Raw genomic sequence first — 26,351 nt, forward strand, 5'->3', positions numbered from 1 at the left:
AAAAAATTTATTTTTTTTTTGAGGGTGGAAGGACAGATGATAGTTACATTGCTTAATGCACCACTGGAGACGCTCAGATACCACGGTGATGGGGCGATATAAGAACCCGAGTACTAAAAGATACAAAGAGTGTTTGGCTGCATTTGTCTTCCACCCCCGATTGAGTAAATTGTCAACTTACAAACTCAGCCTGAGGGGCCAAATTGGACTCCCAACCTGTGGAGCTCTGTTGAAGGGAGGTGCCACCCTCTGCAACTGTAAAAATCTCCTTGATGGTGAGGAGTCATAGCCTTGCCTTTTCCTCACCCCTTTTGGGGTGCCAAATGTCTGGTAGTACTGAGCAGCCCTTGTGCTTGAGGGAACCACAAAGGCTGCATCTGAGGCAAACCCCAGGATGCAGGCACAAGAGAAGCCAAAGATCCTTGGACATCCATATGAGGTTGGGTTGCAGAAACAGCCCCTGTGTGGGCCTAAGGTCCAGCATTAATTGGGTTACACAGTGTGTGTGTGTGTGTGTGCAGAAATTGGCCCTGTATTCCTTGCTGTAAATCTCATCTGAGTGTAAAAATATTTATTAACTTGCAGAGTACTTGGAGAGGAGGGTAATTTTGTAGAGTACTGTAGTTGGCGGGAACAGTTAACAGTTGAAACCTGTTGACCTCTGACTATGAAACTATTGGACAGGATAGTGCTTCAGTGTCCCACCTGTTCCCTGTTTGCGTTTGGGCACCAATTCAACACCCAGACTGGAAAAGTTTTATCGGCAAACATTATAAAAAGTGGTTCCAGAGTAGCAGCCATGTTAGTCTGTATTCGCAAAAGGAAAAGGAGTACTTGTGGCACCTTAGAGACTAACAAATTTATTTGAGCATAAGCTTTCGTGAGCTACAGCTCACTTCATTATAAAAAGTGGCGGTCTTAAGTGCTGCTAGAAACACAAAGCCTTAACTGAAATAGCTCACGCCTTCCAAACATTGGTTATTTCCTGACAACTCTTGGTGCTATACCTTCCTGCAGATGATATTAATAGAGAATAATGCACTAGGTCAAGGATTACTAATTTGTACAGATCAGTATATGAGTTGTCCATTCTTTGTTGGCTTACTTGTAATTTTTCTTTTAGAGCTGTGGTTAAATATGACTTTTGACTTGTGCTGAAAGATTTAGTAGGATAGCCATTTAAAAAGAATTCATTTAGGGATGGAGTTTGAATATGGTTTATCTTTCACGGCATGTAATCACAGTTGGAGTAATCTGTATGTGGAGACATTGCAATGGGATCCAGAGGGCCCTGTCTGTTTGCTTTCTTGAACTGTTCAGTATAAAGCCCCTTATAACAGTGAATGGGAAGGCTGAATAAAGTTATCAACACCTATATTGGCATTTAAAAAATTTAAACAAGTCATTTTTAAAGACATCTGTAAATTGTTGGCATAGAGTAATTCTGTAAAACAAATTTACTCTGAAGATAGAGCCCACTACAGAAGCTACAGAGAAGTCTGTCAACTCTTGTACTGCAAAGTAAATTTGTCATCTTCTTTGTTTTGCAATTTCAGGTAACTTAAAAAAAATCTTTGGCAGTAGGATGTGAGTTTTCTAGTTTTCTTGGGTTTAATCTTTACTGATATGAAATATATGTAGAAACCACTTGTCCTCCATCTGGAGATCACTTTTGTAATAGCACTATTTGGTGCACTATGTTTAACTTGTATAATGGATCAATGGAATTCTTAACATGCCAGCAAGACTAAGGTGGATGAGGTAAAATGAGTTTGTAAAAAGTGTCAAGTTGTATTATAGCTCTTTGAAGACTTTGGCTAGAGAATGTTGTTCCCAGAAGTAAGAGTTGACAACGCCTATTTTAAGATGATGCTTGGCTCCCAATAACACAATATGTATATTTTATTTATACATATACACATAGGCATACTGGACAGTTGGTGTCTCCATGTTGAAGGATATTTGTTGGGGTTCTTAGGAGCTGGAGAGCAGCTGCTCCACATGACACACCCTCCTCAGTACCCATGATTCTCCCCTTCTTTGCTCCCTGTTCCACTCTGGAGAAAGGGAGGAGGAGTACAAGTGTGGAGGAGAGTAGACTGTGGCTACATATCTGCTTCTGAGAGGAACCCATGGGTACAGAGGGACCAAATTCCTTCATACAATGAAGCCTAGGGCTTTGAGGGGTTTCTAACTTTCATGCTCCATGACTCACAAGGACAGGAATCTGTCCCACTTGAGGTAACTGTGAAGTGAATTTCCAGTGTTCTTTTGGGTTTTGGGTTCTATTTTGGGAGAGGATGATTTCGGTCATATAAATATAGAAAAACTTAATTTGAATACCAAATTTGTTTGAGAAAACAGCTGCTGAAGTTCTTGTGACTATCCTGATACAGTAAGGGAACAGAAGGGTGAACTGTCTCATCTTGAGTTTGAAAGTTTCACTCGCATGTCAGTAGGTGTTTACATTCTACTCAGGAGAGAGTGTGAAATAAGAAAGGGAGAGAACCAATTCAATGGAAAAAAAGACTGTAAGTTGGAGCAGAGAGTGGGCAGTATGGAAAACAAATATAGAAAGTTTGAAAAAGGAGCAGAGAGGTGCCAGAGAGAGGGGATAAATTAGTCATATATACTGTGTATAAGCAATGGATTTATGCCAGATTAGATTTGTTCTTGTATCCCCTTATCCCTATTCAGAACCTCTCAGGGAGAAAAATGTTTTGTTTTCTATTTCTAAAATGAATTTCTCTTGGTGAAAAATATCCATTCATTTAAGTACAGGGATGAAGTAAATGTTCTAAATTTTGAATGAGTTTTGTGAGTCACCCCCCTCCCCAAAATTGCTTTGAGATCCTCAGAATCTCAGACTCAGTGACATTCACCTGACCAGAATTAGAATATTTTGTAGGCAGCTTTTGGTTAACATACAATAAGAATGTTACAGGGTTAACATACAATAATAAGCAGTTATGTGTGATGTGCCTCTTCATAATCACATGCGAAACTATCCCAATGAAGAAAGGAAGGACCACTGCTGCTTTGGCAGGGACTTTCTTTGTGGTTTACTTTTTACGAGTAAAATGTGCTCTATAACTGCATGGCTTTCAATTTTATAAAGTAGGTGGCTGGGAGAATTTGATAATGAAACATTTTCTTAACATAACTTAATTTCTGAGGATGAAAGGGGCCTTTACTAACTTTTGTTGGCAATTCTCTCCTTTCCCTTTTTATTTTTCCTCCTTCCTTCCACTTTGCAGAGCCACCAACCAAATACCAAATCTCTCAACCAGATGTGTACTCAGCACTTCCAGGAGATCCACTTAAGTTGCGTTGTCAGTTGAAAGATGCCATCATTTGGACTAAAGATGGGGTCCAGTTGGGGCCCAATAATAGAACAGTGATTAGTGGGGAATACTTGCAAATTAAAGATGCTGCACCCAGAGATTCGGGCCTCTATGCTTGCACTGCTGTTAGGACTACAGAAAGTGATACTCTATACTTCATTGTAAATATTACAGGTGAGTGAGCTGAACACAGATCTTGCACGTAGTAGCAATTTTCAGTGTTAAAAGTGCGATATAAAACTACATTCTGTTCTAATTTGAAGAAGTCCAGTGAGACGTAAAGTAGGATACACAGAATAGCCTTTCATATCGTGAAGTTTCTAATATTTTCCCCTTGAGCCAGATCCTGAACAGGTGTAAATTGGCATAACACTTCGTTTACTTCAATGGACCTATGCTGATTTACACCAGCTGAAGATGTGACCCTTTGCTTTATGTGTAAATTACTGGATTAGATTATACAAGCGACCACAGTGATAAAACAGCCTGTGTAATGTATTTAAATGATATGATTTACATATGAGAAGTATAAGCATATCCTAGAACCAACCACGCAGTTCTGCATGTTGCTGTATTATCTGCATCCTACAGTCTGCTAGTGACAAATCATTCCTGAGACAATTAGAGCTCTTAAGAAGAAAAGAATCATAACTGGAAAGAAATAGATTTTCTGTAGTTAGCAGCCTTGCTTTGAAATCTCTATAGCAATTTCAGGATTATTACCCAGTTTTAGTAGGTTTTGTAAGACTCATACACATTTTATGATTGGGTTTGCTACTCATTTAACTTCGGCACATTTAAAGAAATCTAATCCAGATGTACCTTGTTTAGGTGTTCTAAAGTGTAGGAAATTGCGTGTGCTACAAAATGCATCCTATAAAAGATATGATCATCTTTAATATGCAGATGCTCTTTCATCTGGAGATGATGAAGATGACAATGACGGCTCAGAGGATTTTGTGAATGACAACAACCATATGAGTAAGTAACAGCCAACTGCTGGAGGTGACTGGCGGGATCCATGTGGAAAGTAGTTGCTTTCTAACCTTTCGCACTGTCAACTACTTGGCTTCTTGGCTCTTAAATGCATGTGATATCAAATAGCAATAACTTTTCCCAACTGTTTTCTCTGTGTAATTTATTTCATGACTCTGGAACATGAAAATAAACTAACATTGTTGCATACCCAGTTTGTTTTACTGGTCTGTTCTTTCTATCTTAGTTTATCATTAACTTTTTAGTAGTTTTCCTTCTTCCTAAATTAAAGTTAACCATTGTTGTGTTATGGAGTCCAATTTATAAACTATCATCCCCTTTCACTTTCTGCTTTTGTGTCTGATTTGAAGTTTAACTAAAGAAAAATAATCTATTTGAGAATGAATTAGTTAAAAGGTGGTTTGGAACTATTTTTAACTGAACCTTATTGGGCCAAATCCTGCAGCCTTTACACAGGCAGAAATTCTTCTGGAGACAATTAATGGATTTAGAGACAATGGGATTTATTCCTGGAGTGAGAGCTGCAGGATTTGATCCCATGGAAAGCACTTTCTCTAATTAGTAGTCCAACTAAACGTGAACATTTATGATACTCAGTTAATGTGAAAGTGGATTAAAAGAATCTGAAACCTATGTGGACATTAAAATTCCTTCCCTTTTGGTTATTTAGAGAGTTTTTAATATGGCCTGAATGGATCAATCACTAGGAAGAAAAGTGTATTCATATTGATTTCTTAGGTGGCTCAATGGAATTATTATTAAACCCCTGTGGATTACTGGTGGTGTGCCATTGTGCACGCTTTTGTAGTGTCACTGACTTAAGGAACATAGACTGCTACATTTCACATTAGCTTACTTAGACATCATGCATTAGAGAGGTCATATTGTTACAGTATGTAGCAGTCAAGTAGTACATTCATTCTTCAGGCTGCTTTGTAATTAGCTCTTGTTTGGCATATAATACGTAGCTGAAACATACGTTCAAATGATTTAAGTACCGGTGTTGTTCAACTGTACTAGAGATACTGCTGTATATAACTGCCTCTGTTCTGACAATGTGAAATGTTAGATGCTATTTAAATTACATAAGTTCTTAGCTGACTGTCTGGCCCCTGCCATCTGTTAGTGTGATTAACACAGTCTGATTCACAGGTGCATCTTAAAGTGGCTTAGATTAAGCAGCTCTAGGCTGCATTGATAAGAAATGTGGTGGCAAGGATAATTGACAAGTTTGGAAAAGAGACATTTCCTTTAAAAACAGAATTTTGTAGTCAAAGCTGGTGAATATAGCAAATGCACATGAGGGCATAATTCCGTGTTGCATGTTTTAGGGAACATCCATATTTAAATTCCCATCTTCAAGTTTGTTTTACACTTGCTGAAATGATTTTGTGGCATTTTTTAAGAAGTTAGTCAATACGGTGGAGCTTCTGAACCACACTAATAACTGTGCGTGAGACGCTGTGATGGAATGAATTTTGTGAGTGACTAAAGTGAGCAAAGAGGAAAAGTCCAGATTGCTGCCTCACAAAAGAGCTTTGTTTGCTTATTTAACAAGTTGAATTTACTACTATTTATTTATATGTCCTGTAGTGTATTTTGCCACAGTAAAAGACATTCTTGTAATATGAGTCTTCATTGTAGGCCACTGCTAACTCTTTGCTGAGAAGAGGGTGAAAGACGGATGATCACTGATGATGTAACCTTAGACTTTGCATATTCAAAACTCATTTTATGTAGCAAAATAAAAGTTTGTTAAATTTTTAGGTGTAAACACAAAAAACCAGAATCTCTGATAAGAAAGACAACTGTTAGAGTTCTCTTTAATAAGGCTTTCACGAACTGCTCTGCCTGCCTGCAAATGGAAGCCCGAGAAAGACACTTTTTTCCTAGGTCATCTTCCTGGTTCTTGCAAGGGTGGGGAAGGAAATGGCTGCAGAGGTTTCTCAGGAAACCAAACCTTGGCATGCTCAATCCTGGATGCTTAGAAATAAAGCAAACATTTTGTGTGGTTTTATTCACTACTTTTTAAAAATGTCTTTTAAAATACTATTTAGAAGTTTCTTTGGTTACAAATATATTTTGTGTGGCCAAAGTTTTCAGATGAAGGCACCTCAGTCTGTAGGTAAATGCAGTCTTCTTTCAAAAGTGCCAAGAACACACAACTCCCCGGGAAGTTCATGGGTGCCGTAAGTGCTCAGCAGCTTTGAAACCAGGCTGCTTTTATTTAGGTGACTAAATATGAATTTAGGAGCCTAAATCTAGGCAACTAAGTTTGATCATTTTGGCCTATGTGCATTTTTTAAGTGACGGGCATGCACAGCATATATCATTCTGTATTTGGTTTCCTTACATGTTGCCAGATATTTGAACGGTCAGAAAACAGTATCCTGAACGGGTTTCTATTGCTTCCAGCTTTTGTTTAAGGGATTAGTGGTGCTGGGCTGAATGTACTAGAAAATAAAATCCTCTCTCCACGGAATAGCTTTGGTGGCAGTTCAAGCTTCCCCATCACGGACCTGACAATCTGCCTCCATCCTGGTTTTGAGGGCCACCTCTAGGGGCTACAAGGCTATTGGTCACGAATGCTGATTCAGGGCTCAATCTTGCAAGTCACAGAATGCCTCCTACATGGTGCTGAGCATCCTCAGGTTCTCTTGGCCTCAATGGGAGTGCATTGCCACCATTTGCTGATTGGTCACACCATAATTAATATACCACTGACATCAGTGGGAGTTGATGGGTGGTCAGCAACTTGAAGGATTGTTTTAGCTCTTTGTGCTCATTGCTGAGAATTCTGACATGAGTATCCGTTGTGATGATTTGTGTGATATGGACGCTTGTTCACGAATAACTGGACTGAGGCCGCCAACTGTAATTTCACATGGGCCACTGAATGACCATCAGGCAGGTCACTTCTAACTTGGACTGAATTCTAATATATGAAAGGCAGCATATCCAAACTTAGTCCTGTGACCATCCAGTTCCTCGCTCTCTCCATCTCCTTTTAAACCATTTCCTTTCAGTTAAATAAATGTATATTGCCATTATGAGTGTTTGTTTTAAAATAACCTGTATTTGAACCCTAAGTCTTCCTTTTGAAACTTGAAGACTATCCAGAAGCATAAGCTATATAGTTATAAGCTATGTCTGTCTATAGGGTGATAAGTGATAAAAAGGTGCAAACGAATCAAACTGCAGAGAATGGAAACCCTCTCAAGGGAGCAGCCAAAATTGGATGTCTAGTAGAAGTGGTCTTTAAGTAAAGGTCAAATTCAATTGTACTGGAAACCTTCGGGATACTTTGATGTGGTCACTTAAAGCAGGGTGTTGCCTGCTGGAGGTGGTTCTCAGTCAAGCTTCAGTGCAGTTGACATCTTTTACATTTGTGTTTATTGAATACTTTTTGTAGGACTTTGTAAATCCTGAAGCAAAATGGTCCTCTGCATTGTCTAATTTCAAGTTTGCATGTTCGGGATTTTCCTGATTAGTTTTAATTTGTCTGTAGTCGAGGGCAGAGCAGGTCAGCAGAATATTTTCTTAGCTAACGTGAATTCTAAAAGTAATCAGTAATTCTCACCAGTTCATCTAGTACTTATACTGTTACTGTACTGTGAACGTTAAACTGATGTACTATCTGTATATATTTAAGTGTCTAGTTAGTTAGCAAAGATAGTATGTGATCAGTATCGCTCATAAAAAGATCCTGCAGAAGTATTAACATGTATTGATTCTTGGTTTTAGTAGATCTGGTAAAAGTTATTTTTCCATAAGCCGATAAAAAGCACTATTGGTCAGAAGTTCATCTAGAAAGGAAGAAAACCTTCCTTGTTTTTCTTTGATACTTTCTTCTCCTTAATAAACCAAAATAATATGAAGATGGGTATTACAGGTCTGTGCTGCTGTTTTTCTTTTTATTTCTGTTTAAAAAACAATTGGTATGTTGCTAAAATATCTCTCAATGATTGTCTAAGGAAATACCATAAGGCCCTTTGAAGGACTGATTATTAATATAAAACGATATGTTTTAGCCCAGTAGAAATATACAAGTTAACTAGAAATCTAATTGCACAAACTGGCATTGTTTTGGGGATCCTTCTTCCAACTAAGGTCTGGATCCTGATTGTCTTGGTTCCACTGTGCTGGGACGAATATTCTGCAGACAATCCTCCCAGGAGGACTCAGTCCAGTCCTGTAAATTGTGGAGCAGTTTCCTTCAAGACAATGTGGAACAGGGTGGGGGTCTGCAATTATGGGGTTCCACTGGGTAGCTGCAAACCTCGTGCACACACAAAAACACACACACTCTCACAGTATATGCTTGAGTCAGTGCATGCAGTGGACATGACAACAGCCCATGTGTTATCGTTAGGCTTGGCAGAATTTGATTTTTCTTTTTGATAATTTTGATGGACCATAGTAATGTTTATTTTGAAGCTTTTTCCTTTTTATAGATTTTAAAATGTTCACAGTTGCAGAAATTACGGGGTAGGGTGGGGTGTCAGACAATAATTATTTAATGACAATAGACACTGTAGTTCAAACACTCAAAGCTTTACAATTGTTAAAACACAAATTTTGAACATCACATGTCAAAAAATACAAAGTAAATATCCTTAAAACAAACTCTAATAAACTCTCCAGCAGCATTTTTCTTATCTTGCTTATTTTTAAAAGTTGATTATTTTCGATGGAAATACCTTTTTCATAGGTTGTGTGTGTGAAATCAATGTTTCCTGACATTTACCAATAAAAATCGAATCCTTCCAAGTTTACTTATAGTATTTGCTGGGTGGGTGCTACACACATGGTAGGAAGGATTGCGTGCACTCAGCTCTTTGTAGGTACTCTGATATCTCAGTGAGGAGCCCAGAATAAATAAATGGACAAGCGGGTAAGTAGATTGCTTGTAAAAATCAAGTTTAATCTGACTTCAGGAATCATGGATTTGGCCCAGTGAGCATATCTGTTTGATCACATTGCACTACCTTATTGAATATGTTTAATGGTGCAGAGAAAATATTCTTATGCATTAGTACTTTAATGTAATTCTCCCTTTGCTTGATGTAGTTTTAATGTAATTCACTTTTTGCTAAATGAAGTAAATTCCTTTGGTCTTACTACTTCAATTTATTGAAGGAACCTTTGGTGTGTAAGGGAAATACTGTTTTTAGCTGATAATTTTAATGGTGTTTTCCTCTGCATCTTTGTTCACTTTGGATCATTTAGCAATTTCTTGGTCCTGCAGTTTAATTCCAAATACTTACAAGTTACCTAATTTTATGTTTCAACTTCATGTGCAAATTTACTTTGCTTTTCTAGTTCATTAATTTTAACATTAATTGCTTCTTCAGGCTAAAAAACCCCACTTATCGTATCCAGCGTCATTTAAGACTTGCTTTTGGAATGTTTTTCTTTATGGAGGAGAGGTTGTTAAAGAACTTATTCCTGTATTTCTGTCCAGCTGTATTTTTATTTTGAGGGGGGAGAGGTCACAGGATTTCTGAGTTTTTACCAATTGTAAGAAGTGCTATAAATATTTGAAGAACGGAAGAGTTTATTTATAGTGGAGTGCTAGACTGCTAATGAAGGAAATGAAACAGGGCTGAGAGAAGTGCAGTTATTTTTCTAGACCCCTTTAGTCCTAAAAATGCCATGCTAATCTGATTGATTTCAGGAAGAAGCCATTGTAAAATAAAGTAATATTTCTTACTCTTAAAGAGATCTTGATTTTTTTAAAGCAGGTAAGGTGGCTTAATTAAAACTGTTATGAAACCACCATGCAGTTTAGCCCAAGTAGCGTACACTCTGCTTCAGAGGACTAGATCTAGTATAGTAGGTATGTTAGGGCAGTCCAAAATTGAGTTGAACTGACAAAGTGTGTGGGGAAACTGGTACTGTGTATGGCTCATATAGTTAGTGCTAATAGACCCCCATGAGTCATGGGCATCAGCTATTATCTATCTCTGTTTATCTACACGTGTGTTAGGGTGACCAGATGTCCTGATTTTATAGGGACAGTCCCGATTTTTGGGTCTTTTTCTTATATAAGCTCCTATTACCCCCCACCCCCCCGTCCCAATTTTTCAAATTTGCTGTCTGGTCATTCTAACGTGTACGTGTGTGTGTGAATATATGTAATTTTTTTTTCCAAACTCGGCATTCACTGGGTAAAAACAGACTGGTTTCAATTCTTTTTATCACAGTTTATGATTTTGGTACATGACATATTAAGGGCCCAGTTTTTAGACAACAGAAGCACACGCGCGCACATGCACACACATCACATTTATCTGTGTGTGTGAGCACTGACCATAACTACAGATGGAAATGGGTATCTGGAGGTCTAAACATCCATTTGAATGCAGTAATGATAATCACCCATGTAAGTGTAGGCTCACAGATATGTGATCATTTTTGTACAACCACCTTGGGCTTTTCTATCCACTGAAGTTTTGGTTTGAAGGATCTTGACGAACTCATAACAGCGAAGAAATCCAAAGGTTGCAACTTTGCCCTTGTATCATCAATTTTTTTTTAATCAGATAACCTTTAACACAGATGCTGCCAAATTCTCTACCCCTTCCCCCCCCCCACCAAAAAAAACCATGTCCTGATAAGAAAGCACGAAATACAATTTTGCTGACTTGAGTTTGGCTCTCCTCCAAATCCATGTTGAGACCACCACTCTGCAAATCGTATACGACGGAGTGTTCTTGGGCAGGGTCTGCCTCTTGCTGTTGGTGTACTTGACTCATTTGGCCACCCGCATCTTCTCAGATAATTCATATTTCCAACATGGGAAGTACTGTTAACTGAGCTGTGGCCAGTCAAAATACATATGCAAAAATGAACTGAGTCCAAATTTGCCCCTTGGCATGTAATATCTCCCACTTTTTAGATCCTTGTAACTTCTGAGACTCGGTGAAATAAATTAAGGGTATAGTTCTCTTAACCATAGTGAGTCAGCAGCAGAACTGTGATTAGAACGCAGAAGCATGTGACCCTAGTTTTATGCTAACTCTAAACTACATTGTCTCCCCCAGACAATTCATGCAAAACCAAGAGTGAAATTTTCTGGCAGTGGGAAGGGAGCTCAGAACAGTTTGTAGATACTTATTTTTGAATATTTATTTTTTGGAAACAGGAGCGCCCTACTGGACACACACTGACAAAATGGAGAAAAGATTACATGCAGTCCCAGCAGCTAACACAGTCAAATTTCGTTGCCCGGCTATGGGAAACCCAACACCAACCATGCGATGGTTAAAGAATGGAAAAGAATTTAAACAAGAGCATCGCATTGGTGGATACAAGGTAAGATTACTTTTTATTATATTTCTATTTCTCATCTGCAGTATGGGTCTGATCCAAAGCCTATTAAAGTCAATCGAAAGGCTCTCAAAGGACTTTGGATCAGGCTTAGAATCACAAAAAGGCTTCTAAAGAAAATTAGTTCATCTTGCCTTTCTTCTGTCTATTTTGGCCATTATTGAGCTTGCAAGCTGAGTTTTATACCCTTTTTTTCTTTTTTTAAACAGATTCAGTCTCAGAGAATATAAATATATTTGAAGATACTTTTGAGGGCTAATTTGGAAAACTAAGAGAAAAATAACTTTACAAAACATGTTTTTTACAGATCAGATCTTAGCAGCCCAAGCTTTCAGCTCTAGTATCCTGGAATATTTAGTTGCATTGTTAAATACAACAATCTACATTGGTGATTACAGAGGTTTAATGAACGCAGGGTCGGAAGTCAAAAGTTATTATTTTCTATGGAGTTTATGGTCTGTGAAACTGAAATGGGAAGCAGAGTTTGAGGGAAAGTAACAGCAATTACTGACTTACTTACAAGGCTTTGTTTGAATTTTAAATAGTTTAAGATCAGAAGTTTCAGTCTCAACTCGTAGTTACTGATTAAAAGGGAGGTTTAGGGGACCAGCTAGTTCACTGGTATAGTGCACTAACCTTTAACCTCTGGAGTAGGTCAGATCAGAAGTCAGAATTTGGTCACTGTACCCTAGCCTTTGTTGAACATGAATTTGTTCATACTCCGGATTGAACATGTTTGACGGTAAGTGTCTGCACAAGAATCATAATTTCCACCTTGCCCCACAGCTCCAGGCCAGCTCTAATCCAGCCTGGCATCTGCCACAGCTGTGCTGCCACTGACTTGCTCAGACACTTCTAGAAATCCCACCAAGGGAGAAGAGTATCCAGACATGTGCAGGAGGCAGTAGTATAAATTATGGTAGAATCCCTGTCTCCTTCCACTCCCACTGATTCTACATACTGGGACCACACAATAGGGTCTCTAAGGAATGGGGCGGATCATGGCATATGCCTTTAGCTCTTCTCTTTTCTCCCGCAAAAAAACCCCAACTTTTTTATGGCCGTGAGCATGCAGAAGTTAATGGTAAAGCTTCTATTGACTTATTACAGTGGAAGACAAGACCCCAAAAAAAGTTGTGATCTGCACATATAAGCAAATGGGAGCATAGAGGAAGCCTTCATTATGGGTGTATTGACAGGTAGACTTCTGTAAGGAGTTCACTCATCCTTAGCACAGTCTGTATTCAACTCATGTCAGCATCTCCAGAAAAGCTGCTGAAAATGGCTTTGGTAAGGAAATGTCTTCATGGATACAAAGACTTTCTTGAGCATCTAATTAGATTGCTTCATATTTCTCGCATTGAGAAGTGAATATATTGATTTTGAGTCGTAAAACTTCTGAATTCAGTTTCATTTATGAAATGTAGTGTAAATAAGTATACATATATAATAATGCCAAGGAATGTGGCAAATACTTGTTTCACTTCCTCAAGTTTTTTCCTCTGAATTCATCATTTAAGATATTTTTCCCTTAGCCTTTTGTCCTGGCATTTCATCCTTCTCCCACTTTGTGCTGGACACTGTAGCACTTTTTATTTGAAGATCCCAAAGCGCTTTCACACACCTGAAATAACTGAGAGAAATTAAGTTACGTGCTCAAGGTGACACACTGAGTTAGAGGCAGAGCCCAGACTAGACCACAAGAGCCCCAATGCCCAGCTCTCTGCTCTAAGCCTGCTGCTGCACTGCTTCCCTACTCAGATTGATGTAATCTTATTACTGCTTTACAGGCTAAAAAATTAAGGTGCCTTGTCTTGAAATGCCCTGCTGTAGCAAGCACGCATATTGCCTTTCCTGCTGTTGAGTCAGATCATCCCTTTTGCAAAAATTTGTTTCCTCGGGCTAAGGAAGCCAGATTCTAGGCTCCCCTTTGTCTTTTCTACCCAGATTTACTGTAGAAGGTGTCAGTTTTTCCAATATTTGCATTTCTACAGAGCTAACTCCCAGCAAATTTCCCTAAACAAACATTATTTCTTCAAGGGTTTTCAATCTGATTTGCTTGCTCCATAAATTACTGTTCCTTATTAGTGTACACTTGGCAACACCTTCTGTCTTTTATAGTACTGTAGTGTGTTAATGAATTGGCTACAATTCGGTGGTTTCGTAGAGTTGTTAGAAAAATGAAGCCAACTGAGAAACCATTAATCCTGTCTCGGAGCATAACAGTAGCTGTTTTTTAGCACTAACGTTGCCATTGTTTGAACACTTTGCACCATGTGAGGGGGGAAAACACAGATATCTAGCTGAAAAATATTAAGTGGGGTTAATTAAATTTTGATCATGTGTGTAAAAATATATGTAAAAAATGCATATATGCCACCCACCCACACAAATCACAAACACATATTCCTGAAGCTGATGTAAGACAAAATTAAGTATATTCCTATAAGCCTAAATCATAAAATATCCTACACATTTTAAGATTAACAGATGAAAAAAGCGTGCGGTATTATGATTTCTCATAGCAAGCATATATCAAATAAATGCCTCCAGAACATTTCATATTTATCATTGTCCTTCAGTAAGCAGTCTTCCTACTTGCCATAATTACCTTTAGCCTAGATCAGGGATCGGCAACCTTTGGCACATGGCCCACCAGGATAAGCCCCCTGGCAGGCCTGGCCGGTTTGTTTACCTGCCACGTCCGCAGGTTCGGCCGATCGCAGTTCCCACTGGCTGCGGTTCGCTGCTCCAGGCCAATGGTGGCTGCGGGAAGTGGCGGCCAGCACATCCCTCAGCCCTTGCCGCTTCCCGCAGCCCCCATTGGCCTGGAGCAGCGAACCACAGCCAGCCAGTGGGAGCTATTATTGGCTGAACCTGCGGACGCAGCAGGTAGACAAACCGGCCCAGCCCCCCTAGGGGACTTACCCTGGTGGGACACATGCCAAAGGTTGCCGATCCCTGGCCTAGATTATGACAGTGGTCCTAGTAAGCAGAGTAAATTGTGCTCAGAGAGCGTGTTACAGAATGAAGCCCAAGTTGATTTTTGGGAGGTATTACACGTTTATTCAAAATAATTCCTCGGGTCAGAAAAACTTTGCGTCCTACTAACCAATAAGGCTTGGTATGCATTTTGCAACCTCAGTATGAACAGTTAAGTAGGGAAGGAAGACATTTTAGAAATGACTAATTTTTTTTTTTCTATTGCACCATATTCAACCAGGCATGGCAGCATCTTGTGCTGACTTTTATAAATTGGATTGTATGTAAAGTCTTTCTGGGGCTAAAGTATGTAAAAGCTTCCTGCTGTAGAATTTCATACTCAAGGTATTCAGAAAGACTTAACTGATCTAGAATGGTTAGAAGAGAACTTCTGCATCCACCATTGCTACCTGACATGACAGTCTGTGCTTTTTTCTTCTGACAGAGCCAATAATCTACACAGATATAAAGAGCAAACAAGAGGAAGGAAAATGTAAAATTGTTTACTGATCCTCCATTCCTCCCCACATGCTTCTTTTTCCTCCCCTCTTGAGCTAAGGAACCTATTCTTTTTTCTTTTTGTTCTCGTTATCACAATCAGATAGCAGTACCCAGTACTTTGTTCATTTGAGGTGTGTGGTGAGTCAGTTTTCACTCAGGCATGATAGCGGAATGGGTATCTGTGAAGGGAGGTAGGCTCCAGAAGGGAATTCCTCCACAGTGAGTAACTTTGCTTTTTAACCCCTGGAAATATAACCTTTTATGGTTTTCATGATATACTCAGAGTTCATATATCAAAGTAAAATGGCCCCTTACTTACCTTTCCAAGCCTTTTTGATCCCCCGTGTCCCCTCTAACATGACTATGGTATTTGCTAGGTCATTTGAAGAGATTTTGTAATTTCTCAGTGTGTACTTTAAAAAGAAAATATACTCTGTGTGAGATCACAGGACCCTTTACTTTTCTGTACGCCACCCAGAAAGCAAATTTACTTCTATCTGTTGTTACTGTTTAAGTATTAACAGGTGTTTGTTTCCACATCTGCGTTTTGATAAACTCCATCACCACAGCCCTTTTCACACATTTAAATTCAGCTTGGGTAAATATAGGATGAACAAATAGTTTTGAATCTATAAGAACTGTAAGAATATATACTTTTTGCATGTACCTTTTTGCCCTAGCTCTGTGGAACTGAGTATCCGCAGCAGGAAAATTGTAAAATACTTTCATTCTGTACTACTTGATGCACGACTAGTCGATCTGTTTCTGATACAGAGCCATGCTAGTAACTTTCAGGGTTTTGGTTCAGACTCCCCTTTAATATTTACATTGTATTATGTTTTTAATCTGTGTATCTGAAACCCCGTCAATTTTGGAAGGGTTTAGAATCCCAGTCCAAAACCTAAGTTGCTGACTGGACGTCGTCTTTATAATGGGGGCAAACCAAATCCCCAGATCTGAACACTGGGGAGGGGTAAAGTGCTTTGAAATCTGGATCTGAATTTTGTGGCTTTGGTACTAGTCTGAATTCACATCCTGTATGTGGAGGTAAAGAGACACAATATGTTTCAGCAATTTAGCTGATACCTGGAACTCTTTGAGGGGCTAAAAAAAATTTATGCTAATGAATCATCTCAGTTATATGTTACCGCTAGTCATGGAAGGGGTTGTTATTAGAACTTGGCAAAAACCTATTGCGGGAGCAAGTTTACTTTCTAAAAAAAAAATTAAAACAGAACATTTGCCTGTTTTCTCAGTCTGGCAAGCATAGTGCAAGTGTAATGAAAAATATAGGGCATGTCTTTGTGAACAATTTAAATTGTGTAGTCACAACTGTTGTCTTTTCTCTCCTCTATTTAGTTTCTCTGCCCAATACTTTCAGGGGAAGATAAGCAACTTAAATAATGCTTTCATTGTTTTAGGGCTCAGTGCTCATTTTTCCACACCTTTGTTTCACTCTGATGCACAGCAGTCTGCTTTCATTTTCACCAGGTTACAGCAAACATCCTCTTAATGTTAGGACTGGTCAAACATTTTCTCTCTGTTTTGTTTTTCAGTGGAAAATTGGATTTTTGACTAACCAGTTTTTTTTTCTGAAAAAAAAAAAACAGCTTTTTTTCTGCTTTCTGCAGAAGATTTTGACTTTTGTTCAATAAACTAAACACCCCCAAACTGAAATGCTTTTGATTCAGAAAGGGTGCTGCAGTGCCTCATGGAAGTTGTAGTTCAGCTGGCTCATGCCTCCTATTCTCCTTTATGGGCTGGATTCATCAGCCAGACTACATCTCTTACGATGCGCCATGACCAGGACCTCCCATGAGGCACCTTAGCAGCATGGCTGAATTGAAGTTTTTGATTTTAATTTTTTTTCTGAAAAGTCAATATTTTCTCTCTCTCTCTGTGGGGGAATCTGATTTTCTGACCAGCTCTACTTAATATTACTTTTGGTTCTATCAGCATTGAAGCAGTTTAGATTTCCTATTAGCATCAAGGTGAATTTGTATGGTTTTGATATGGTGCCTTGTGAGATTCTATTTTAAAAAATTGAAGTGGCTGTAATAGGGTTACTAGGACATGAATCAAAAACTTGCTGACAGACTAAGCAAAAATAGCACTTCACTGATTTGGTTAGACTGCTACTGGGGGACATGCAAGGGTCAGTGTTGGATCCTAGTTTCATTAACGGTATTGCAGAGACAATAGAAAAAAATTGCAGCTGTTGTTAAGGTAAGGGGAGCTGTAAACACCTAAGCATAGAAAGAAAATAAATGCAACCTGGAAAAATGCAAGGTGGTATATTTGGGGGGAAAATACGGCAAAGCATGGCTATAAAATGAATAGATGATGCTTGGAAAGCAAAAATACCAAGATAAAACTAAACTGAGTGGTGGATTATAAATTATAGAGATCAGCTCACAATAAGGTCTGGTGGCAAAACATTACAGGCCAGGCTGTGATAATCCTTCTGTATACAGCTGCAGTTCCAGAGTGTTTGGAATATTGCATGCCCTTTGGGGTGCCCCGGGTCAAGAAAAGGCCTTGACAAACTGGATAAAGTGAAGGACAGTAAAGCTGGTTAGTCTTGGTGAGGTGTGCATATGCTGAAATAACTTGAAGGGACTCAACCTTAAAGAGAGCTTTAGGTTGGTATCACTAGAAATAGTAGGGTGATAATGGACAAGGAAATATTGAGGGTGGACAGTTAATAAAAAAAAAAGAAAAAGAAAAAGGGTTTCCCTAGCTAAAGATTAATGAAGGGTGTATGGAATGTTCTTCCAAAGAGAGTTACTGAATCACTGTCACTGGAGTTATTCATATTCAGCGGTACAATTCACCCCTGTGAAGGCCAGCACAAGGCCTATGTCCTACATAAGACCCACATCGGCCTGATTTAGACATTTTAAGTGGAAGTTACGTGCTGTTTAGATCTTGACCTGGCCTCCTCCACAGGGGCCAGTTTCATTACCTGGTCTCCTTAGCTCACAGGTTAAATCAGGTTACCTAAGAGTGTGTCAAAATTTTTCACCTTCTCCTGTAACAGTATACAACACTCAGTGACAAATGGTACCACTTCCGAATCATGGCTAGATTCTAGGGATGATTATAGTTAACCATTCAGGTCAGTAATCTTCATCAGGAGAAACTTCCGTCAATGCAGGAAAATAGCTTTCACCATTCCATTTACAACATGGAGGCAGTGAGCCAACAAGATAAATCAAGTTAGCAGCCAAAAATCTGATTCCGTGACAAGATGTCCTAAATGCTTTGGGCATCTACAGCAACTGATTAGTTTAATTTAAAGAGGCTTAAATTGTGTGTCTAATCTGGAGATACAATAGCTCTTCCCCTCTGGGATATGAGAGGATATTTCCACTGTTGCTTTTTTATACTGACATTGGTTACATTCACATTTTAGCTATAAGCCTTATTTTCCTATCAAAAGTTACATAATTGATTGTATTTTCTTCCCAGATTAATTATTTGAGTAGCTGTTTGTTTTGTGGACCCACACTCTGTTTGTCCTGTTTTGATATCATCTAGGCTAAAAATTCTTGGTCTATAATCCTAAATCCTCTAACTTGGAAAGGCAAAAAGCATAGAAAACTTTTTATGTTTCTTCTTCCCAATAGAGGCCATGAAGCAGTAAAGCATCCAAAATACATGGCAATTGCGACAATTATTTATTGGCAATATGACAATAATAATCTTCCAACCCCAAACACGTAACATGCAAACTGCTTAGCAGCATAAAAATAGAATACAATAGTTATTTATTATAAACTCTTGATACTATGAAAAATTTGTAAATACTTAGGATAATTTTATAAATATAGAAAAAATTAACAATTTTGCATAGAGCCAGCACAGAGCCTCTAAACCACTTATAGCATAGTAACTGGTGTGTAGGTGTAGCTGCGTGTCTGCAAAGGTTTGAAATTCACCTGTAGGGACAAATACTGCAGGCTTCATTTTCCATGGTAGTACGCTCCAAGAACTTTTCCACTGCACTGGCAGAATAAGCCAGCAGAGAACCAGTGCGTGGGCACTCCATGTTCCCTGAACCCTGTGGAGCAGAGCTCCAAGGTAGTTCCTTGCATAGCACAGGTTGTAGGGGGAAATCTGGGCAGGCCCAGCATGTGGTCACTATGTCTATACGTTTTACGAATCCAGAGACCTCAACCCCTACCTATTTGGGAGCAGCAACATCTGCCTGGATGCATGCTAGTCATCGTAAGCGAGGGCTGAAGATGCTGGTCCTGTATTCTGTAGCGTTTCTGAGTGGTTTGGTTAGTGTCCAGGCCATTCACATAGGCTTGGACTTTCTTCCAGGATTTGACCTTTTTAAAGCACATAACCAAAGTGACTATTTCCTGGTAGGTAATAACTAGCTGTGAAGGCACAAGGGCAAGGCCAAGAGTCCTTGACTGAGCTGATAGTTCACTTATATAAAATGCCTGAACTCTGGAGGCCATTGGTGCTGTCACCAACATCAAAGAGCAGAAAGATATAAAGAAAACAAAATACCTTTTCATTTGCTTTAAAGTGCAAAGCTAAACTGTATGGCTAAACCATGGGTACATTATTGACAACACTAGTCTCTTTCTGACAGATAAAGACCAGTATAATAACCAAAAGGAAAGTAGGATTTCATAGATTTTCCCAGATTTTCACTTGAGTCCTTACTAAGCTTCTTTTTAGATGTATAGTATCTGACAGTATTGCTGTAACCCCTAAAAGTTATTATTGAACACAAAATTGTGGAAGGGAGAATTCATTGTTTTCCATTTTGCATGATTAAAATCACTCAAATTTGTGTTTACAGCACTTGACTTTTGTAAGCATGGCAGTTCATTGATGAGGCAGGTGTAGGGGGTCCTGGGTAGTGAAGGGCAGACCTTGGATCTAATTTTCATGATATATTTATAGTTCATAGAATTGAACAGAAATTTAATCACTCGACCTAAAAGTCAGAAAGTTTTCAGTTTATCTAACTATGTGTTAATTTCACAATACCACTTTGAGGGTTTTGTTTAATTCCAGCGTAATTTCCTTTTTCATTGCAACATTCAGATGGCCTTGTATTTTATATCAGACAGGAATTTTTAGAACCGTTTTCTTGAAAAGACCCTCTGTTGATACAAATTAGATTCCTAGAATAATAGAAGATCTACTTGAGTATTAATGTTGCACTTTTGGTTTTTTTGCTCTATAACAACTCTGTATCTGGATTGTTAGTTGACTATAGGGCTTTTGATATCATGGGAAAAATCCAGCCCTGGTTGCTAGAGTGATACAGCCAATACCATCAGATAACTGTTGGAGGCAGATGTGAAATGTCTTGGCAATCTAAATTCAGTTTCTAGTGGACTGGTGTCTACGTTGTAAAACCATAATCTGAACTGGGACTAATTGTGGCACCCTTGTTGTCAGTTGAAACAGAATGGCTGAGGACTGAAGTGCACTGAAGACTATTTTTCCAACTTAAGGGTGAAGTACCTTGGTAAAGGAGGGTGTGGCAGCATTCACTGCTACTGCCTATGCTGTAGCTGCTCTGTGCATAAATAAAGGATTTTGGTCTCCAGGCCTGTCAATCCAGCGCTGCTGTGGCTTTTAAAACATTAGTGTAACAGAAAAAAATATCCTCCTTTTATATGGGAAAGACAAGTACAAAATTGTGCTATCAACTTTTAAAACTCTCTTATTGAAATCCTATCAGGTACGAAACCAGCACTGGAGTCTCATTATGGAGAGTGTAGTCCCATCTGACAAAGGAAATTATACTTGTATAGTGGAAAATGAATATGGATCCATCAATCACACATACCACCTAGATGTTGTCGGTGAGTAAAATTCTATCAACTACAAGAAATGTTTTAAATTAATGGCTTAATTTTATTTCTTTATTTAAAACTAAATTTAATGGATATTTTAAAATTAATTTTAAGGATGATTTCAGGGTTGGATAAAAGAATAACTTCTGTTCTTTGAGGCTATTTCTACTGCCTTACAACTACAGCAAAACCTCATTGATTCACACACCTTATACATAAATTCTCTCTCACACACACACACCAGTTTCCTTGTGTCTCAGCAAAGATGTGGTACCCAAGTGTATGAGGTCTCATATTATGAATTCATTATTGTTATACAATATGATACAGTACACTTACAAGTGCATTGTGAAGTGTAAATAATTCAAATCTTACTGCAGTTGTCCGAATTGTCACATGGTTCTCTGAACTATTGTAATTATAGCTGGAAAAAAAATCATCCTATAAAGGGTCAAATCCTAATCTCAGTTACACCTGTGTAACTCTGGAGTGTTGGCCTTGAAGTCAGTACAATTAATCTGGATTTACACTGGTGTAACAGAGATCAGAATTTGGTCTGTGAAGTGCTGATATCATTTACTGAAACATAAAGGATAAATGTTGTGAAATCATTTAGCTGATGGAGAATCTTTTTTAAAAAAAATTCTTATCAGTACCAAGGCCTTGATTTAGGAGAGAACTTAAGCACATGCTTAACTTTAATCATGCGCTTACGGCTTACTGACTTCAATAGGATTGAAGCACATGCTTTAAGTGCTTTGTTTAATTAGGGCCTAGAATCTCAGGACCCAATTCCACCGCACATACCCATTCTGAGTAGTACATACTTAAGTGAGTAGTGGTACTCAGTATGACTATGGTGATAGAACTGGGTCCTTAGTTTCTAACATATGTGAATATAGCTCATGCTCACACCAGATGGTTAAAATGATGTGGGCATCTGAAGCTTAGTGAATAAAACCACTGATCATTCAGCACTGAAAAGTAACTTTTGGCAATTGCAGGCCAGTTCCAACTAGAGACAGGAGGTGCATTCCATCTCCTATTAAATCAATCGGAGTCTTATCATTGACTTTGGATAGGGATCAGACCAACAGTGACCCATTTTTGTCATTTTTATATTCATTCATTGTATTTATACAAATAATAGTGCACCCATCACATTGTCTCTGGATACCTGGAAGTGAATTAATAAAAAGCAATGCTGCATTCAGATCACAACTGTCCAAATCTGCAAAAAATTCAACCCTGCATTCAGTTGTGAATACAAATGCTTCCCAAGAAAACTTTGAGGGTGAGATTTTCTAAAGCACCCCAGGGGTTTAGGAGCACATCCTGTTGACTTAGGGACTTTTGAAATTCCCACCCTGACAGAATAGAGGAGCTTCACACCTCTTCAGCAAACTTGGTCCTATCTGACCAGTAGAGACAGAGAATGCCCTCGAATGAAGACGTCCTCCCCGCCGACATTTAAATTTTAAAAATTAGTTAATCTGAGCTGTTCAGCAGATCATTGCTGTAGCTTTGGTTCACGAAGAGAGATGCAGTTTGTTATGAAGCTAAGACCCAAACAAATGCAGGGCCTTTTACAGCACTAGCAACACTTCGGAGTCTGCATAGAGAGCATATTCATACAGTTGAGGTGAACTAACTAAACACAAAGCCATTTTTGTTTGAACACTTGTTTAAACAAAGTTTATTGAGGGTGCAGCACCAACAGCTGCCAGGAGTTGTAGTAAATTGTATTACACACGGCTCCATCCTTTGCAGACCAGCTGGTGGAAGGGTGCAGTCAAACCACATTAGCTCACCAGGGAATGCTAGCAAAGTAAGAACAGAGTGGTACAGAGTTCTGCAGTGATTTTCTTTTCCCTTCAAGTCCTGGCTTTGTTCCACTTTGCTTGAGGTTACAAAGTATTTGTAGCAGGTTAAGGGGGAAAGAAAGACCCTTTTAAAATGCCTGGAATTTTCTTAGCTGAAGTGAAACTGATTAAAAGGCGCCAAAACTGGCCAATTTCACATTGACTGTGAACCCTTTCACCCAGTTCTCTAGCAAATGCGTTCACCATGGATAATGCTGTCACTTGAGTAAATATTTGCCAGAAACCCCTTACCTCCTCTCCCCTTTTAAGCCTTTTCTGAATGTCATGCATTCAGGAATATTATGCAGAAGTTTATTTTTCCTGGCAGTAAATCACAGTGGCCTGCATGAATGAATGGAATGGTAACAAGGATTATGTCATTTATATAAATGTCTATTCCTTTCCTATAGAGAAGCAGAAAAGTAAATAATGAAGCCAAGATTTCAAAAAGTGATTCGTGATTTTTTGGTGCCTCTGTGTTTAGGTATTCACTTGAGACCCCCTCATTCCAGATGGTGGGTGCTCAGCACTTTCTGAACACCAGCCCCCTTTCACGTGACTCAAATCGGGCACCCAAAATCATTCACTACTTTTGAAAGTGGCAGTTCATGTTTTTTGGAAGCTAGCCATTTTAGCATTTACAGTGAACATAACCATGTTTGTCCCCAATAACCCAGTGTGAGTGTGTAAAATGTTTTTTGGGGGATGTATGTAACTGCCACATTTCTAGTTTGACCTGAAGTCCTATATGTGCAGACGTTTGATTCAGTGTCTGCTGAAGCCACTATGAGTCTTTGTATTGATTTCAGTGGGCATTGGATTAGGACCCTCGGTTGACTGCATGTGGATGGGATTGTTGGAAGGGGGTCAGGCAGATTTCTGTGGCTGCTAAGATACTGAAAGCCACTGCTGAGTGTGGTGGTTAGGCAGGAGGCAGAGCAGAGGACTGAATTAAACCAGGCACGGATGGAGACCTCTGTCACCCCTTCCCTATTGTATTGGTGTATTTCTACGGAAGTTTGGTTTGTTCTATTCTGCTCTATACATTTTCAGCTCCCATCGGGTTAAAGAGGGTTGTGGATGTGTGTTGCTAGTCAGTCATACTCCTTGATATGTTTAGCCATTGGTGATCACCTCTCACAAACTTCAGGCTATAATTTTAGGCCAAGTTGTATACTGAGAATGTTTGAAAACTGTCAGCTGAAATTCTTTGAAATAGATTTTCCTAAATGGTTTAACTGGTTCCAGAGTTGATTTTTAGTGTAAGTCATAAGGAATAGTATTAAACATGGCAATCTATTATAATAAAATGAGCAGCTGACTGTACGGTGTAATGTAGAGAAACTTCTGATTATGTCACAGTTTTGGGAGGTATCCCAGCAAAATTCATGCCAAATAATGACACAATCCTAATTGGGAATATCCATTATTACTCGACTCAAATAACTTTCCAAACCCTGAACCCTTTTGACATGTAGAAGCCCAGAGCCAGCAGAGCACGAGAGGTTTTCAGTCAAAATGTAGGTGTGAAGTATAATCATTTTTACTTGTAATTACTTGGAAGAACTTTATAAAATAAGGACTCCATTGGCTCAGACATTCTCATTCTCATTCAAATTTACAGACCTGGCACACAGTCAGATTGAATTTCTTACAGCAAGTGGGAATAGAAATAAAAGTAGCAAATTATTAGCCATCCATATGTATATCACAAAAGACTTGGCCATATTTACAATGATAACTTCTAACTGTAGAATAGAGCTGGTCAGGAATCTTTGATGGACAGTGTGATTCTTGAAATGTTTTGTGATGCCCCCCCACCTCCAAAATTTTTTTGACTGGCTCTACTGAGTATGAAATTCACATCACTGCAGAGGGTCGAGCAAACGGAATAGACACCACATTAGCTTTCACAATGGGACTTAAGTGGTACCTGGACTTTGGGTTGGTCTCTTGCCAGTGGGTGAATTTCACCCTGAGACAGTTAGTTTGCAGTAGCAGCAGATGATGAGGATTTATTATAGGTATAACCCATTTTTTAAAAGTCCTAGTAAAGCTCAGTTGTATTACACACACACACACCTATTCACCCTGTAAACCAGGAAGTGTGTTTTCTGGAAACCAATACTTTTTCTCTCATCTCTGTGTCTCCCACTCTTTTCTCTTCACCAGAGCACCAGGAAAACATTCGTGAAAGAGTTAGTTTTATTGTTAAAGGGCTATCATCTTTTATGATCTTCAAGCATTAAATAAAACCTGACACAGTACTTAATCTTACCACAGAGGTGGGAGAAGGCATTAACATCATGTAATAAGTGACTGTGCTTATTTTTGTTGATGGCAACAAAAAGATGAGTCCTGAGGTTTGATAGTGGACACAGAGCTGTGTCTCTGGCGCTCCCTGGCCTGTGGGAAGGATTCCATGCTCCCAGAGATCTTGCAGAACTCCCTGTATAAATCACTTTGTGAATGCATCCGATGAAGTGAGCTGTAGCTCACGAAAGCTTATGCTCAAATAAATTTGTTAGTCTCTAAGGTGCCACAAGTACTCCTTTTCTTTTTGCGAATACAGACTAACACGGCTGCTACTCTGAAACCTGTCCAGAGGAGAATAATTATAATCTTATTTATTACGGTAGTGCCTAGAGCTCCAAACAAGATCAAAGACTCTTTGTTCTAGGCATTGAATGTACAAAGAGCAAGATTGACACTCGAAATACATAAAGGATGGAAGAAAGGAAGTATTATCAATCCCTGTTTTATAGATTAAGAACTGAGGCACACAGAGAGAAATTAACTTAGCCTAGGTCTCAAAGGAAGCCTCTGGAGATCCAGGAATTGAATCCAGTTCCAAGTCTCCTAATCCAGTGACTTCAATTATAAGACCATCCTTCCTCTTGTAAATTTTGACGTTCTTGTCAACTGCTGGAAATGGCCCACCTTGATTATCACTACAAAAGGTTTCCCCCCGCCGCTCTCCTGCTGGTAATAGCTCACCTTGAGTGATCACTCTCCTTACAGTGTGTATGGTAAGACCCATTGTTTCATGTTCTCTATGTATATAAATCTCCCCACTGTATTTTCCACTGAATGCATCTGATGAAGTGAGCTGTAGCTCACGAAAGCTTATGCTCAAATAAATTTGATAGTTTCTAAGGTGCCACAAGTCCTCCTTTTCTTTTTGCGAATACAGACTAACACGGCTGCTACTCTGAAAGCTTATCAGCTGTTACTAGAGTTCAGGTGAAGTACCTTTTTATTCTGCTGTACTTAATTGCAGGTAGAAACTTTTATTTATAGGAAGCTCACAAAACAGATTCCGTCCATGTATAAAGTCATTCAGTCTTAAGGGGAAATGATTGGAAATTACAGTTATCGTGTACCAGTTGTATGTAGCAAATTCAGACTGTAGAAAGCAACATGGGAACACAGAAGTGCTGGAGTTTTTATATAATTAGATTGCCATTATCACCAGAGTACAGCTTGGGTAGCAGTTGCTCTCT

The 26,351-nt window shown here is 38.9% G+C and overlaps 1 protein-coding gene across 4 annotated transcripts in view; it reads left to right on the forward strand.

Moving 5' to 3' along the window:
• Positions 1-26,351, forward strand: part of FGFR2 (fibroblast growth factor receptor 2) — a 119,669-nt gene that overhangs the window by 46,776 nt on the left and 46,542 nt on the right. For 2 of the 4 annotated variants that reach the window (XM_074959231.1, XM_074959232.1), the window contains exons 3-6: positions 3,258-3,518; positions 4,251-4,325; positions 11,488-11,657; positions 20,872-20,995. In XM_074959231.1, coding sequence (XP_074815332.1) covers positions 3,258-3,518; positions 4,251-4,325; positions 11,488-11,657; positions 20,872-20,995 — 630 coding nt within the window. The remainder of the gene's footprint in view (positions 1-3,257; positions 3,519-4,250; positions 4,326-11,487; positions 11,658-20,871; positions 20,996-26,351) is intronic. The other 2 variants (XM_074959234.1, XM_074959233.1) reach the window with 1 other exon arrangement.

The sequence above is a fragment of the Natator depressus genome, chromosome 7 (assembly GCF_965152275.1).
Source record: "Natator depressus isolate rNatDep1 chromosome 7, rNatDep2.hap1, whole genome shotgun sequence".
Taxonomy (NCBI): Eukaryota; Metazoa; Chordata; order Testudines; family Cheloniidae; genus Natator; species Natator depressus.